This window comes from Chrysemys picta, chromosome 1 (genome assembly GCF_011386835.1).
Source record: "Chrysemys picta bellii isolate R12L10 chromosome 1, ASM1138683v2, whole genome shotgun sequence".
Lineage (NCBI taxonomy): Eukaryota > Metazoa > Chordata > Testudines > Emydidae > Chrysemys > Chrysemys picta.
Genome location: NC_088791.1, coordinates 230,428,860 through 230,446,788, shown reverse-complemented (window position 1 = coordinate 230,446,788; position 17,929 = coordinate 230,428,860). Strand labels below are relative to the sequence as shown.

Here is a 17,929-nt window from a genome sequence, read left to right as displayed (position 1 = left end):
GGAAAATCATTAGGAATTAGCACAATGAACGATACCGTAATGATTATTCTGGGATTTATTTATTATAGGTGTGGAAGTTGTTATATCCTACTCTGAATCAACACATCTCAAGTCGTATACAATTTCTGTGTATTTATGATACCGTAATAGTTCTCCATGCTGGCATAGGGCCAGGTTATTGAACTCCCTTACATCGGTGAGCAGTTTCTTTCTCTCTCTCTCATACACAACTAAGTTCACTGATTTGAGTGGGGCTATTTGTGTGAGTAACTATTCATCTGGCACTTGGAAAATAAGTGGAGATCCTCTCCTATCTGGGGAGAGGGCTGTCTTTTCACAGATGTAGGTCTGGAGTTCAAATTGCAATTCACTTCTTGAAATCATTGGTGGGCATATATATATATGGTAGATCAGAACTCTCTATTCAGGCAGAACTCCCACTGGGATAGAAATGCACAGAACTGGCCAGATTCTGTCCTCATTTACAACTGTGCAACACCAAGACTGCATACTAAAACTCACTGGCACTTTTGCTGCAAGATTTTTCCTATACACATTAAGCCACAGCTTTTCTAAATTAAACATTTATGTTTATATCTCCCTGAAAAAAAGAGTTAATAACAATGAGCTACTGGTAAAATACATCCTAAATTAAAGAGGTTTCTCTGTAATAAAGGAAGCTGTAGTTATGTAGAGACATAGCAGAGCTGCATTAAATGGCATCATCCAGATCATAGACAATGAATTACAATTGCTCTGCAGAGATTATGCAATATACTTGTGATGAAATGGATAGCCTAGAATAAAATCAGATAGGAAGTCTTGACAAGTTTAATGTGGTGTTCACATGTGAAATATTCCAATAAAAGACACAAGCCGTCTGGCTTTAGGTTTCATTCCAAAATGAAAACTCAGACCAGGTGCCTCAAGGGTCATAGGGACTGAGATAGGACTTGATATGGAAATTATGTGAAATGCTTAGTTTCAGTATGAAACCAGCTGAAACTCTATGACTTTGACTGCAAGGATAAAGCCATTTGAATTAGTTAGTAAATCGTGCTTGGAAACACAATTCTCTCTCTCTCAAATTAATTAAATAACTTTTAGGCAGTTACTTATGATACAAGCAACCCTGTTTCACTTAGCATAAAAGTTTGTATTTTCTTGCACAAAAGAGAAAACAGAGTCACATTGTCTGCTATTTGGAAAAATGCTGCTATGCAGCACCTTTGCCCAGCTTAAAAAAAGGCATTAATATACTTTTGGATTCTATTAACCCCTTAATCAGTCAACATTTTTGGAAAGTTCAGAAGACATGGGGGTGACAAAGCTAGGAAGCGGGCAAAGGGGCATAGCCGGTATGTTGGGGTGTGAGTAGATGGTTGCAGTCAGTCACAGGGGCTGATCAGTAAGGCTGCAAGCAGAACAGGAAAAGCTGGCACAGTGTGCGGAGTGGGAGTACTGTGTAGCTGGAGGACAATGGAAAGAGAGCAGGAGCAGCTGGGCAGCAGCTGTAGGTGTACACTTAGGGAAAAGGCAAATAGGCAGGGAGGACAAAAGGCTTAGCAGGGATATAGTAGGCTAGCTGTGGAGGAAAGCAGGAGAAGCAGGCAGGGGGCTGGGTTATGGTACCTGAGCAGGAGGAATGCCATCTGCAACATGATGCAGTGGCAGCCAGCTGGCAGGGTTTCTGAGGAGAAGCTTATACAGAGTGCTTCTGGCTAGTTAGAGAAGACCTGTGTGCCAGCCAGTGGAGCTGCCAAGGAAGAAGAGGCAGACAGTGTGTGGGTGGAGGAGAAGCTAAAAGCCAGCCAGCCAGGCAGGAGTGGTTGGCTTTGGCAGATCACAAAGTTTCAGTAGTCCAGAAGCACTGAAACCCTTTAAGCTAAGAATGGCTCTGGCATACCACAATAGTGGTGCGTTACACTGGGGGGGAATTATGATGGGGCTCTGCGCCAGCATCTGCCTGTGGATCTGGTTGCAGGGCAATTACCTGAATCCAGAATCCATTAGTATTTATCTCTGCCATTTTACAAAGCCCCAGTTACATGTCCTGGTTATGGAGTCAGTCTAATGTTTTTTATACCACATTCATCACAATTATATAAGAACCGAAATGAGCCCAAAGATTTTCAAGGCCTAATGTAAAACAGGCTCAATTTAGAAATGTGTTTATATGCTATTTTTCTTTCCTACCCATGACTGGAAGGGTTGCACAAGCCAAAACCTATCACAGCATTATGAAAGTTAATGGTATCAGCAATTATTTGAGCCTCTGGTAAACGAAAATCACAGTTGACATTGAATGACAATTTACACTGACTCTAATCTATGCAGTCTTATGGCAGGCCAGTGCAAACAGAAAAAAGATATTTGTACCTGCTTTGTAAATCATTAAGGTGCAATCTCCCTACATAATGGGTGGCTGATGAAACAGTGATGATTCTAGCATTGCGACTGCGAGTTCCTGATTGCTTCAATGTTTCCAAGAGAAGGTTAGTCAACAGGAAATGTCCCAAGTAGTTCAAGCCAAAGTGCTCCTCAAATCCATCCTCTGTTTTCCTTTCAGGGACCAGCATCACCCCCGCTAAGGAAGAAAGTGCAGAAAAAGTGTGATGACTTCAGAGACTGAATGAGAATTCCTGACACAAAAGCAACACAAAACTCCTGCTACACATCTTAAACACAACTTTCAGCATGACAGATGATTGGTGATTGCAATTGTGAACTGTAAAACTGACACTGATTGACTCCCCTGGAGAAAAATGACAAATTCCAGACCTCAGTTTATCGAACCTGAACATGGATAGAATCATCCCTCCCTTCCTCCGGCACTGTAAGGATGAATTAGTAAATTTTTTAAGGTGTTTTGAAAATGATGGGCTCAATTTAACCTTTGGGTTTGCACCAGGTCTCAAACCTGTGGGCCCCTGGCAGTGGTAAGTCTATCTGGAGTGGGAACGCAGAAATGCAAAATGCTCCCTGCCACCCTACCAGTGGGCAGGGCCAGGCTAATTAGCAGATGTGCTCTTCCAGGAAACTTTTCTATTGAATCCTGGCTGGAGTTTTAAAAGCTCCCCTCCCCTAGGGGCAAATCCCCATCCCCACAGCTGTCTCCATGTGGGGGGAGCTGGAGCAGAAATAAATCTACCCTGATAAATATTAACAAAACAGTGTATATACACACACAGAGAGTTTTATTAGGAATCATTAGGGAAATACATACTGTGTATATCTATATACACAGTATTTTCAAACTTGGGTGCTTAAAGCTAGGCTCCTAAATCCATAGTTAGGCCCCTATATAAAGGTGGTTTAATTTTCAAGCAGCTGCAGCTCTTAACAACTTCTCTGGAAACTGAGGTTGTTCAACACCTTGGAAAAATCAGCTCAAAGCTTCTATTTAAGTGCCTAATTATGGATTTAGGAGCATAACTTGAAGCACCCAACTTCAAAAATGCTACATGTATCAGGGTGATATGGAAGGCGTATGTATAAAATCAAGAAAAAAAATTGAATTCAAAAGTTGTGAAATACATTTCATTTTTTTTAATTCCTGCACAACTGGATTTCACTATTGAGAGAATCAGAGATGCATATTGTTCATGTAGTTAATAGTTTTGAAGGTTTTCTGCTTTTTCTCTGAAACACTAAGTACCATATGATGGGAAGGTTAATTGTGCTCTCTGACATGAAAGAATATCAGCTTCCTCCCAATGATGCTTCACATTTCCATTAAAAATCTTTTACCAAGAGACAGACTGCTGATGGCATACGAACCTCCCAGTCTGACTTGCTCCTACTGTGCTTTTGTATCACTGCTTCCTTTTTGGGGTCCAATTGCCAAACAATGTCATTATGCTACAGGGTGCTTGGAAAGAATGGAGTACTTTTTTGTATGGCAAGCTCCTGTAGCTATTTTTTCTAATACATATGTAATTCCTACTCCTTAATGGGCCTATACACTGAAAAATAGATGGCTGTGTGTGACAGTCTGGAATGAGGCATGAGCATTCTGTAAGAGCAGAGATAAATAATTGTACCCATTTCTATGTACAGCTCTTTTATACAGTTAGGAAGAGAGAGAGGTGGAGGAAGGGGAAGGGCGTAAAGCAATAGTGGAAGGAAAAAGAAAGGGAAAGGGAAAATGCAGGGGAGAGGAAAGCAGAGGTGAAGAAGCAAGAGAAAGGTGGAAAGAAGACAGAGCATGGGTAGGGAGGAAAAGAACAAATTGGAAGGAGTGAGTAGCTCAGAAGCAATGTAACATGCTACTATACAGAAGACATAGGCTGAACCTCGGTAAAGTCCCTCTCACTTTGCAGCCTTATGGCATAAGAAACTCGATAGAAGTGATCTGTTCGGGCTCTCTGAAGACCCTGTTTGGCAGGTTATTCTGATATTTTTATGAATCTCTGAGATCCCCGAAATGGGAAGAGCACTCCATAGCCAGTTCATTGCAGTTCATCTGCATGTCAGTTCATATTTTTTATAATTGCGGTGTCCAGACCGCGGGGCTTCTGTTGTGCTCTTCCGTTTCCTCAGCTCCACTGAAGCATTGTTATTCAGGGCTGATGTCCTCCATGGAGCAGCAGGGTGGAGACACCCTGAAGCTGGAGAAGGGAGGAGGATTCCCCCTTCCCTACCCCACAAACCAGTCCAGCCATTTGGGCCGGGTACTGGCAGGAAGGTTATAGAGCAACTTCAAGCTGAGACAAGCTTCCTGCAGAATCCATTGGCTCAGTTGGGGAAGGCTTAGTTTTGGGCCAACCTGGTAAAGCTGGGGTCCCAGTCTGAGTCTCAGCTGCAGTAAAGTGAAAATGGCCCGTTTCCAGCAATTGACAAGGAGATATGAGGAACTGTAGGGGAGGGGTGGGGGAATGAGCATGGGGAAATAGTTTTACTTTGTGTAATGGCCCATCCACTCCCAGTCTTTATTCAAGCCTAATTTAATGGTGTCTAGTTTGCAAATTAATTCCAATTCAGCAGTCTCTTTTTGGAGTCTGTTTTTGAAGTTTTTTTGTTGTAATATTGAGACTTTTAGGTCTGTAATCAAGTGGCCAGGGAGATTGAAGTGTTCTCCAACTGGTTTTTGAATTTATAATTCTTGACGTCTGATTTGTGTCCATTTATTCTTTTGCGTAGAGACTGTCCGATTTGGCCAATGTACATGGCAGAAGGGCATTGCTGGCACAAGATGGCATATATCACATTGGTAGATGTGCAGGTGAACGAGCCTCTGATAGTGTGGCTGATGTGATTAGGTCCTGTGATGGTATCTCCTGAATAGATATGTGGACAGTAATGTTGACAACAGTTTAAGTGCATCAGAAGGCAGGAGGTTGATCACAGAGGGCCTTGCACATCCAAAATAAAGTAAATGTGAAACTCCAAGCGCTCCTTCTGAACTGAACTGGATTATTCTGTCCCCCATTCAGCATGTAGGAATCAGACACCGCCCACAGGGCCAGGGAAAATTTTCATGGCACAGACACAAGTAGGTTTGCCAGGTGTCCTGTTTTCAACCAGAACACCCAGTGGAAAAGGGACCCTAGTGGGTCCGGTCAGCACCACTGACCAGGCCGTTAAAAGCCTGGTCAGCAGCGCAGTTGGGCTAAGGCAGGCTCCCTGCCTGCTGTGGCTCTGCGAGTTCCTGGAAGCAGCGGCATGTCCCCGCTCCAGCTCCTACGCTGCCCCTGCCCCAAATGCTGGCTCTGCAGCTCCCATTGGCCTGGCCGTGCCTCTGTGTAGGAGCTGGACGGGGGACATGCTGCTGCTTCCGGGAGCTGCTTGAGGTAAGTGCTGGCCAGAGCCTGCACCCCTGACCCCCTCCCATACCCCAACCCCCGCCCTAGCTTGGAACCCCCTTCTGCACCCAAACTCCCTCCCGGAGCCTGCACCCCATGCCCCCTCCCGCCTGCCCTAGTTCTGGTCCCACTCCAGCCCTCCAAACCCCTCAATCCGAGCCCAGACACCCTCTCACACCCTAAAGCCCTCATCCCCAGCCCCACCCTACAGTCTGCACGCCCAAGCCGGCACATTCATACATCCCCACACCCCAGCTCCCTGCCCAAGCCCTGATCCCTTTCCTACCCACCGAACCCCTCATCCCCAGCCCGGAGCCCCCTCCTGCACCCCAAATACCTCATCCTTGGCCCCATACCAGAGCCCATACCCCAGGCCCATACCCACACCCTAACCCCTTGCCTCAGCCCGAAGCCCCTTCCTGCACTCTGAACCCCTCATTTCTGGCCCCATCCCGGAGCCCGCACCCTCAGCTGGAGCCCTCACCACCTCCTGCACCCCAACTCCCTGAGCCAGTCTGGTGAAAATGAGCAAGTGAGTGAGGTTGGGGTGAGCAAGCAATAGAGGGAGGGGGGATGGAGTGAGTGGGGAACGTGGCCTCAGAGAAGGGGCGTGACAGGGGCATGGCCTCAGAGATGGGGCAGGGCAGGGGGCGGGACAAGGGTATTCAGTTTTGTGCGAGTAGAAAGTTGGCAACCCTAACCAGTAGGCTGCTGTAGGCAGCTGTATGCTGTCCCCATGCCAGCCCAGACATAGGGGTGTGTGTTAAGGTAGAAGAAGACAGAGCTGTGACGCTTGCTTCTATAGACATTCTGGCTTCCGTCACAAGCCATAGGCAGGCCCGGGGAGGCTGTCATAACTTAGAGCTAGAGCTGTGCAAATAATGGATTTTTCAGTTCACCAGCAACTCTGAAAACTCAGGAAAAAAACATGTGTTTTGTGTCAACCCAAAACACTACATTTTGTGAAATTTTCAGCAAATCAAAAAGTCAAAAATATTTTTGCTTGAATAAAACATTTCATTTGATGAAAAATGAAACTTTTCATTTAGATTCCGAGCATTGAACATTTTTGAATTTTTTAAAATAAATATGAGGAAATTTCGAAATGAAAACTGGTTAAAACTGAAAAATGGAAATGCTTTCATTAGAAAGTGTCAAAATGAAACATCTAACTTTGTTAGAGGTTTTCTTTTTTCTACACACACAATTCAGCGAAACCAACAGGCATTCGCGAAATGTTTCAGTGTTGCTGAATTTGCATTTTTTGCCAAAAAATGTTTAGGATGAAAAATTTCAACCAGCTCTAGTAGAACAGCTCCAGGGCTGCACCAGGAGACGTTTTGAGCTCTGGAGATGCATTGAATTTGGTGAGTGCAAAGAGGGCTTAGAGATGCCTTTGCATTCCACCCCCACACTGGGGTCCACCTTTTGGGCTGCACCTCCAGGAGGCACAGCACCAAATCTGAGCCTATGCCTATGATCCTGATGAGGAGGGAGAGAGCTCACACCCACTCACGGGGGGGGGGGGGGGAATTCTAAAGTATAAATTCATCAAACTATTTTATTTTGGTCACTGCTTAAAAGTTTCCTCTTTGCAGAAATTCTTGTTCAGTCCTTGAGCAGGCAAAGTCATTTCTGCTAGAATGTCTTCCTCCGCCTCCTCCTCTCTTTTTTTTTTTTTAAAGAATTTGTTAACTAATATTAATCTAACAACAAATTTGACAAACTGAGATTTTTCAGTATTCAACAAATATTTTTCCCCATTCTCCGAAAGGCTTTGAAGAGATTCACATCAAGGTTAGTGAAAAACCTTTCCTGCAATTCGAGGAAGAGCAGTTTTAATGTCCATAGCTACAGGAAGACAGAGCATATGTACAGTGAACAACTGAACCGGGTTGGTTTTCTGACAACAGGGTAAACCTCACAAGTGTAACAAGCTCTCTTTTTTTAAATTATTAACTAACTAACATTCAGTAGGTATTAAGTGGTACACTATTGATTTTCTTTTGTTCAGACACATCATCAGCTTTACTCATGGGCCCTGAAGGGGTGAAGTAAAGAACAAAAGCTATTTCTATTTTTCCAATAGCTCAGAGACTATTTGATGCCAAGAACATGCAGCATTTCCTTCTTATATCCTCATTGCAAACTACCTGGAGCTGAGAGGGATATTAGTATTCTTCTGATACGGAAACCATATAACAATATCTTTCAGACTCGTTTCATTACAAATTGCCTTGGGACTAGTAATTCTCCCCAGTGTTTTTAGAGTGGCTTTGAAAGTGGATTCAAAGAAGAAATGGCAACATACAGACCACTAGCATTCACAATCTCTGTTTTGATTCAACTGTCTTATATGTTATTTTCTCTGATTCAGCTGGATTGACTCCAGAAATCTTTGTTTAAACAGACATCACCAATAGAAATATGACATTCGAAAATGAATTAATAACTAAGCTGCTAATGGGGCTTTTGCTTTGTGATTGAATAACCATTATTACTGAAGTATCCAAGCAGAGGACGGACAGCATGCATACTGAGAACCGCATAAAATGCCATGCTGCCATGAGATTCTGCAAAATACATAATTAATAATAATAAATTAGCACAAGCAAAAATATTGTACTTCATTAACTGTCCTGAAAGACCATTCTTGTAAAGATAGTTATAGTCTAGTGAGTTGCATTTAGAAGTATTGTTGTATACATAAATGTTTTAATTAGCTACACTTAATAAGAAGGCATTTATAATGATTATCTTCTATGAATGGTGAATAACGGGGAGTTTTTGCTAAGTTTTGAGATATACAGTTGCTCAATGAGAAATGGCATTGTGAAGCGCCTTGTCTTTTTTCTAAAGAAACCTCTCCCTTGGCCGGGGGGAGGAAGCCAATGAAAAAAGCGTTTTATTAAAAGGCTGGCTTATCTCATACTAGTCCATCGTGCACATGGCATAACAAGAGGTTCAGGACTGGCATAGTAAGTGTTACAGGTCAGGACCAAGGAACCTTCACAGAACTGTATGTAGGAACTTACACAGTGGCTGGCTGTTCTAGAGTTGATTATAAGCATTGCTACTTTGCTTTCATGAGAAATGAAATAGTGTAAGTAAATGTATTTTAAAAGCTTTAAAACAAAGGATTTATTAAAGAAAGACTGTTATTTACAAAGAGTTGCTTCAATTTGTTTTGTTTTAAAGATATTTATATTTCTCAATTTTTACTTTAAATAAATCAAGCATGGCACAAAAACACAAAAGATTTAAACTCTCTCCCGCTTGGAGTAATCAACATGTCTCCCTTGCCTGCCTGTTTTCAACTGGCTCAGGGAACAGGAGTCCCAAGGAGAGCTGTGCAAATAACAGGTTTTTCAGTTTGCTGATGGGTGGGGATAATTTCTGGTTGAAGTCAAAACAATTATTTTTATTTGCAAATTGAAAAGTAAAATATTTAATCTAGGACTGAATAAAGTTAAAATGTTTGATTTTGATTTTAACCTTTTTAAACATTTGATTGTTTTGGCTATAAAAATAAACAGGAAATTATGAAACAAAAAATTGTTTCAAACTGAGAAACTGAAATGTTTAAATTTAGAAAATGTCAAAATGAAACATTTTGATTTTTTCAGAACTTTTTTTCTCCCTGACTGAAACAAAACCCGACATGAATTCATGAAATGTTTCAGTGTTGCTGAATTTGCATTTGTCATCAAAAAATTTCTGACAAAAAATGTCACCCAGCTCTGAGGGCATTGCTACTGCACCTAAGTCTCCATCTATGGCAGCACAAGGCAATGCTAGGCATCGAGATGGCTCAGTTATACATATTTACATGCAATTCACTTTGCAGAGAAGCTGAAACTCTCTCTCAAAGTATTTTTCACAGGCTTTATATTATTCCCAGATGTGCTATCCTCTGGTTTACAAAGGAAGAGTATGTTCTAAAAAAGAAATTCGAGGGGGAACAATGAACAGAAGGCTGTTCCACATGAGAGGACAAAGGCATTGTCTACACATAGTTTTTATACCAGTGTAACTATTTCTGTTAGGGATGTGATTTTTTTACCAACATCGTCATGCCCACTACGCTAGTACAATTTATATAGTTACAAAATAGTTATACCAGTGCAATCCCTATTGTGCACACAATTATACTGGTAAACAGGTATCTTATACTGGTATAGCTTGTTCCCCTTCTGTACGGGAATACCAGCATAAGCACCTTTATGCCAGGATAACTGCATCCACACTATGGGGTTGTACTGCTTTAATTATACTGGCATCTTTATACTGATATTCTACACACAAAATCTATGTTAAAAGAACATTATTAAGGTTTCAAAGTCAAGTCACTCCATAGTCAGGAAATGCGAGAATGAAAGTTACCTGTGGAATCATAATTTGGCCCACTTGTGCCTATACATTATGATACAGTCTTTAATTAAATGATCACATACTATTTTTTCTACACAGGGGGTTGCACAGGTAACCTTAATTCTGTCATTTCCTAACAATTTTTTGCATGTAATTTCCTAGATTTTAAAAAAGCAAACTAAAAATACAGAAATTCCATTGTGTGGCATCATATTGACACCCACAGGGTCATCGGCAAGGTTGGAACATATATAGATCCACCATATAGACCTCTGCCACTTGAGCTAACAGTTTAACTGAAAACAGTAGTAGGTTGCAACTGAGAGTCCTGTGGCACCTTTAAGACTAACAGATGTATTGGAGCATAAGCTTTCATGGGTGAATGCCCACTTCGTCAGATACATGACAAAGGTTGAAATCCTCTATGTGGGCCAGGATCAGAGAGTGATGGGCCACTTTGCCATTGGGTTTCAGACATATTTGCTGACAGCAGAGGAATGGTGAGTCTCGGGTATCTCTGGTTCCATTCCAATGCCTGGAGGAGGAGTGTTCTCTAGTGGGCACTGCCTCTTCTGCCCATTCACCTCAAGCTTGAACCCTTCCCCTTCAACCTGTCTCTGTCCCAGTTCTGTTTCTTCTCCCCTGTTCCTCATCCCCATCTCATTCTCTTCACTTAGACAGATCCAGTGTCACCCCCCACCATACCTCCCAGTTTCCTTGCCCAGACAGACCCAGTTCCCTGGCTCCTGATCTGATCTGTATCATTTCCCCCACTCTTACCTCCAATCACCCTCCCCTCTCCCGCTCATGTTCCCCATCCCCACCAGCTCCCAGTCCCAATCTCTGTTCCTGGGCTCCTCATCCAATCTCGTTGTACAAGCAGCTCCTTGTCCCTGTTTCTTTGCTCAGCCTCCGACCCCACTACTCCAGCTCCTCAGGGCTGTCTCTCCTCCCTGCTGCTGCACTGGTTCTCAGTTCCAGTCTCCTTTGCCCAGCCAGTCCTAAACTCCTCCCATCTCAACTCCCATTTTCTCTCACTCCCACTCCAGTTTCTGCCCACCCAGACTCCTTGTCCCAATCTCTTTCCTCCCTTTTCCCTCAAGGGGTCTAGCTCTTGTTCCCTCTGTATTTGAATGAGGCAGCTTCCTCTTCCATCCTGCTTTCCCTGCATGGGGGTCACTGAAAGCACAGGAGAGACAGGCTCCCTGCTCTCAGTTCAAGTGCCCAGACCTGGACCTGGCACAGCCCGCAGTAGACCAGAGTGGCAACTGCAGGAAAGTCTTGCTTAGCCCTGAGATGGAGCAAACACAGTGCAGACGGAATCTTCAGGGAGTTTAGCTGACACAAGGAAGAAAGGAGAGCAGCAGAATATGGACCATGGACTTCAGAAAAGCAGACTTTGACTCCCTCAGGGAACAGATGGGCAGGATCCCCTGGGAGAATAACATGAAGGGCAAAGGGGTCCAGGATAGCTGGCTGTATTTTAAAGAATCCTTATTACGGTTGCAGGAACAAACCATCCCGATGTCTAGAAAGAATAGTAAATATGGCAGGCGACCAGCTTGGCTTAACACTGAAATCCTTGCTGACCTTAAACACAAAAAAGAAGCTTACAAAAAGTGGAAGATTGGACAAATGACCAGGGAGGAGTATAAAAATATCGCTCAGGCATGCAAGAGTGAAATCAGGAAGGCCAAATAGCACTTGGAGTTGCAGCTAGCAAGAGATGTTAAGAGTAACAAGAAGGGTTTCTTCAGGTATGTTAGCAACAAGAAGAAAGTCAAGGAAAGTGTGGGTCCCTTACTGAATGAGGGAGGCAACCTAGTGACCGAGGATGTGGAAAAAGGTAATGTACTCAATGCTTTTTTTGCCTCTGTCTTCACAAACAAGGTCAGCTCCCAGACTGCTGGATTGGGCAGCACAATATGGGGAGGAGGTGACCAGCCCTCCGTGGAGAAAGAAGTGGTTTGGGACTATTTAGAAAAACTGAATGAGCACAAATCCATGGGGCCGGATGCGCTGCATCCGAGGGTGCTAAAGGAGTTGACGGATGTGATTGCAGAGCCATTGGCCATCATCTTTGAAAACTCATGGTGATCGTGGGAGGTCCCGGATGACTGGAAAAAGGCTAATGTAGTGCCCATCTTTAAAAAAGGGAAGGAGGAGGATCCAGGGAACTACAGGTCAGTCAGCCTCACCTCAGTCCCTGGAAAAATCATGGAGCAGGTCCTCAAGGAATCAATTATGAAACACTTAGAGGAGAGGAAAGTGATCAGGAACAGTCAGCATGGATTCACCAAGTGCAAGTCATGCCTGACTAACCTAATTGCCTTCTATGATGAGATAACTGGCTCTGTGGATGAGGGGAAAGCAGTGGATGTGTTATTCCTTGACTTTAGCAAAGCTTTTGATACTGTCTCCCACAGTATTCTTGCCGCCAAGTTAAAGAAGTATGGGCTGGATGAATGGACTGTAACGTGGACAGAAAGCTGGTTGGATCGTCGGGCTCAACGGATAGTGAGCAATGGCTCCATGTCTAGACAAATTAGAGGATTGGGCCAAAAAAAAACCGGATGAGGTTCAACAAGGACAAGTGCAGAGTCCTGCACTTAGGACGGAAGAATCCTATGCACTGCTACAGACTAGGGACCAAATGGCTAGGTAGCAGTTCTGCAGAAAAGGACCTAGGGGTCACAGTGGACGAGAAGCTGGATATGAGTCAACAGTGTGCTCTTGTTGCCAAGAAGGCTAACAGCATTTTGGGCTGTATAAGTAGGGGCATTGCCAGCAGATCGAGGAACGTGATCGTTCCCCTTTATTCAACATTGGTGAGGCCTCATCTGGAGTACTGTATCCAGTTTTGGGCCCCACACTACAAGAAGGATGTGGAAAAATTGGAAAGAGTCCAGCGGAGGGCAACAAAAATGATTAGGGGTCTGGAGCACATGACTTAATAATATAATATAATAATATATGGAGATATCCCATCTCCTAGAACTGGAAGGGACCTTGAAAGGTCATTGAGTCCAGCCCCCTGCCTTCACTAGCAGGACCAAGTACTGATTTTGCCCCAGATCCCCAAGTGGCCCCCTCAAGGATTAAACTCACAACCCTGGGTTTAGCAGGCCAATGCTCAAACCACTGAGCTATCCCCCCCCCCCCACTTATGAGGAGAGGCTGAGGAAACTGGGATTATTTAGTCTCCAGAAGAGAAGAATGAGGGGGGATTTGATAGCTACTTTCAACTATCTGAAGGGGGGTTTCAAAGAGGATGGAGCTCAGCTGTTCTCAGTGGTGGCAGATGACAGAACAAGGAGCAATGGTCTCAAGTTGCAGTGGGGGAGGTCTAGGTTGGATATTAGGAAACACTATTTCACTAGGAGGATGGTGAAGTACTGGAATGCGTTACCTAGGGAGGTGGTGGAATCTCCTTCCTTGGAAGTTTTTAAGGCCCGGCTTGACAAAGCCCTGGCTGGGATGATTTAGTTGGGGATTGGTCCTGCTTTGAGCAGGGGGTTGGACTAGATGACCTCCTGAGGTCCCTTCCAACCCTGATATTCTATGATTCTAAAATCTAAGCTGTCTCTACTGAGCATGTGTGAATTGCCATTTTTCAAAGGCTTATAATTTACCCAAACTGGGGTGGATTTTCACAAAGATGGCAAAAGACACATCTCTGACACAAAAGACACCCCCTGCCAAGTTTCAAGTCCCTGCTCCAAAGCATGGGGACACTGCAGGTTTTTTGTGTTTTGTTGTTGTTTTTTTAAAGGTTGCTAGATGTTTTTACCCTGGGCAAAATAACTATTTTCCCCTCACCTCATTGTCAGAAATAGTTGAACAATTTTGGCTGAAATTTTCCAAAAAAATAAAATAAATAAAAATCCAGCCTGAGGTAAACATACAATATGGAAAATTTCAGCCCAAACAGTTGAAGTAAGGCAATGTTATAAACAACTGAAAACAGGGTCTTATAATGAGACGTGTCAGGCAACCTTAATAATAGGTGGTGCGAGCAGTCCTGCCTATAGTAACTGCATCCACAGTAGAGAAGATTAACTGTGCCTGTATAGTTAAAGTGGTACAACTTTCTAGTGTAGACAAGGCTTAGGTTTATCAGGTGCAGAGGCAGGGAAGAGGCAGAGAGCCCAAATGCAACAAACAATAATTGAAACTCATCAGGTTTTTGACAAAAATGAAAAGCCTATAAATATAATATTCTCCTTAAGGGCTGATTTGATTTTTGACACACCTGAATTCTGCCATGGGGCACAATAGTGTGTTGATTTATATGTATTGTGACAATACATAAAACCCAACATTGTTTTATAAAGGATTTTTTTCTCATTAAAACAAAATAGAGCATTCTTGGTTGGGTCTGGCTGCAGAAAAACATTTTATTCCTGAAAATTCATTCCCTCCAGTGTATTATTATTCAAGACATGCATTCAAAACCTCAATCAGAAAACAGATTAGGCAGCCACACCATCCTACTTCAATAAGAAATGATGCTAGAAAGTGAAATTTCTTATTTTGTGATTTGCATTAAAAATAATTTAATGTAGAACAAAATGAAAGGGTTTGGTAAAAAATAAATTATGAACCCAATCCTGCTCCCACTGAAGTGAATTGCAAAAGTCCCATAGACTTTAGTAGATTAAGATTAAGCAATACAGCACATCTGCAGCTGAGCTTTGTATCTATGTTCTATTGATCAAGCTGGCATCATTAATTTGCAGCTGAGACATGAAACCAAAGGTGGTCAACTCGCCACCTGTGGAGACTGAGATATTTACAGTTTCATAGAGTGTTTGACATCATGGGATGAGAAAAATCTTTTAAACTAATTAGGAAAAAACAAGACCGTGCTAAACAAAAGTCAGGATTTCAATGTATGCGATGTGGATTCTCTGACTGCCAGAACTATCCTGAATGAGCAAGTTGCTACTGTTACTGACTTGTTTTTATAATGAACATATAGACCTTTTAGAAGAGTTCTGATATGTTTATCAGGTGAAGTTTGTATATATCATTTCAGCTGACAACAATACCACTGAAAGATGAAGTTGCTGGATACAGATTACTATTGAAAATCTGGGCACTTAATTTAGATGTCTACATTAAGAGCTAAGCTTGCTGAAAATCCAACCACTTATGTGGGAGATTAAATGGTAGCTGTTAGATGCTGAGTTTGTCTGAAAATCTGGCTCTCCGTGAATATCTCACATTTATACAACAAATTAGTGTTGCATACAAATATCCTTATGCCTCCTTCAGTACTGCCAATAATGCATGGAAAACCCTTTGAGCTAATCCAGAAAGTCACTATCTTCTCCTCCTTCAAAGTTCTCCCCTAGACCCAGCTCTGCCGTGATGCCTGTAAGAAATCAGCTAATTAACCACTGTGTGAAGGGCAAGTGGGGCTAGTTGGCTCTGAGGAACTGTAGGTGGTAATATAGGGCATAGGAGATGAAGGATGGTCTTGTGATTAAGGCATTGGACTAAGATTCAGAAGATCTGACTTCAATTCTTGGTTCAACCACAGACTTCTTGTATAATCTGGGGTAAATCACTTAGGCAAAATCTGTAAAATGGGGATAACAATACTTCCTTTCTCCCATACTGTCTATCTTGTATATTTAGATTGTAAGCTCTTAGAGGCAGGTGTTGTTTGTTTCTATGTATTTGTACAGCACCTAGCACCATATGCGCCGACTCCTTGTGTGCTCCAGGGCAGGAGCACCCACGGGGAAAAATTAGCGGGTGCTCTGCACCCACCGGCAGCCAAGCTCCCCCACCCTCTGCCTCACCTCCTCCTCCCCTGAAACAATCAGCCAACAGGGAGGCAATAACTGGAGCTAAGGGGGTGGGATGCAGAGTTGGAGCCTATGTTGATGGGGAAGCGGAGCTGAGCAGAGCAGTTTGAGGCAGCAGCAACTGCATTAAAAGACTGTACCCCTCAGTGGCCTGGCTCAACTTTGACATTTTTTTTCAGATTTGCTAATCAGGTGCTACTTGGGTGGGCCAGGGCCCACCAGTGGCTCTGTCCCTGGTTCACAGAAGCCAGCATGTTGAACAAAGATCCACCTAAAGTAGCCAAGAGGAAATGCCAAGGAAAGAGGCATGGTCTAAGCCCCAACCCCTCAAAGGCCTTAGGGTGGTACCGCTCTCTGCTCTCCTGGAGTTAGACAGCCAAGCCAAGCCAGGTCAGCCCTTTCTTGTTTAAAACAAAAAGAAAGAAAGAAAGAAAGAAAGAAAGAAAGAAAGAAAGAGGAGCTGCCCCCCCCCCAAAAGCTCAGTAGTTAAAGGACTCTCCCAGGAAGTGAGAGATCCAGGTTCAATTCCCCCCTCTGCCTGATGTGAAGCAGGGACTTGAACCAAGGTCTTCTCCCTCTCAGATGAGTCCCCTAACCAGTGACTTCTGTGGTGGATCACTCTGTATAAAATATGTAAATATTCAGGGACTTGAATCCGACTCTCCCATCTCTCAGGGGAGTGTCTTTACCACTCAGCTATAGAGTCATTCTCACTGTCTCTCTGGCCCAATAACTTTTATTTAAAGTAAATAATTTATTAATTATGTGTGTACAGATAGAGACACACACAAACCCAGTATAAATGTATTGCATAATCATACAATTACATCATGTAAATATAAATAATGTATAATAAATGAAACTATAACTATATTTTAAAAGTTAAATATTTCATTTCAAGCAACTAAAATAACTTAAAGACCTTGTGAGAATGGAATAAATAAACTAAGTAATACTCTGAAGTAATTTATTTTGCATTAAATATAACAATATTTCCGAGTATTACTCATTCCCCATTTTACAGTCCTTGATCATATAATACTTAGCTCGGTAAGTGCTCTGCGTGCAGAACTCCCATTAAAGTCATTTAGGGCCTGATACAAAGCCCTCTGAGCCCCTCCTATGGCCCTCATGCAAAGCTCAGTTGGAGTCTTTTCATTATCTCCAATGGGCATTGCATTGGATACTTAAAAGTGCACCACAGCCCATATATGCATCGGTTTGCGCAGGGAAAGCTTTCAGGATCAGGCTCTCAATGCTAAACTAAAAATATTTGACAATATAGAGAACTCTACAATTTCACAAATGGGTTATTTTAGTTCTGCACATTAACAAAGTTTCCTTAGAGAAAATTAATTTTCCCCAAACTGCCTAATATTCATGTAAAATGTTCGTGTTTTGACAATCAAATATTTTAACAAAAAACATATAAACACACATCTTTGTAATTCAATCAGAACCAGTCCAAAGCAGAATTACAGCCGGCAATGCCATTGTTCCAGTGACTGGTATTTTTGTGATTGAATATGGGAGGTGGAAGAACAACAACGTCTGAGGGTGGAGAGAGGTCAGAGACTAGGAACATATTGGTCCCTTATTGCCTTAAAATCTAGGAATGAATCATGTTCCCTAAACACAATATAAATCACACTGAATGGATTTTCAGTGAAGACACTGGAATGCAAAATTAAAAAAGAAAATAAAAATCAATTAGCTTCAATGGCTCTATGGGCATAATTATGCATTCAGCACTAATCCAAGGTCACTGGGAGCCTCTCTCTTGGTGTCAAAGGATCAGATGCTCACTGTGTTGGAACCTACCGACTTTCCCTTTTAATGTCAGCCAAATGCCAGATTATTTACAGATGCTAAAACAGATGCTGAAGAGAATAGGAAACAAGCCCCCAGAAGCGGAAGCTTGGTGATTCACCATGTGAT

The 17,929-nt window shown here is 42.7% G+C and overlaps 2 protein-coding genes across 4 annotated transcripts in view; both read right to left on the bottom strand.

Annotated features, from left to right (window-relative positions):
* ZBED1 (zinc finger BED-type containing 1) overlaps positions 1–17,929 on the bottom strand; it is a 219,687-nt gene that overhangs the window by 48,401 nt on the left and 153,357 nt on the right. The window contains exon 6 of the transcript XR_010597662.1: positions 2,380–2,587. The gene's annotated coding sequence lies outside the window, so the exon portion shown is untranslated. The remainder of the gene's footprint in view (positions 1–2,379; positions 2,588–17,929) is intronic.
* DHRSX (dehydrogenase/reductase X-linked) overlaps positions 1–17,929 on the bottom strand; it is a 219,683-nt gene that overhangs the window by 48,401 nt on the left and 153,353 nt on the right. For all 3 annotated transcript variants that reach the window (XM_065580770.1, XM_065580769.1, XM_065580771.1), the window contains one exon: positions 2,380–2,587. In XM_065580770.1, the coding sequence (XP_065436842.1) occupies positions 2,380–2,587 (208 nt within the window). The remainder of the gene's footprint in view (positions 1–2,379; positions 2,588–17,929) is intronic.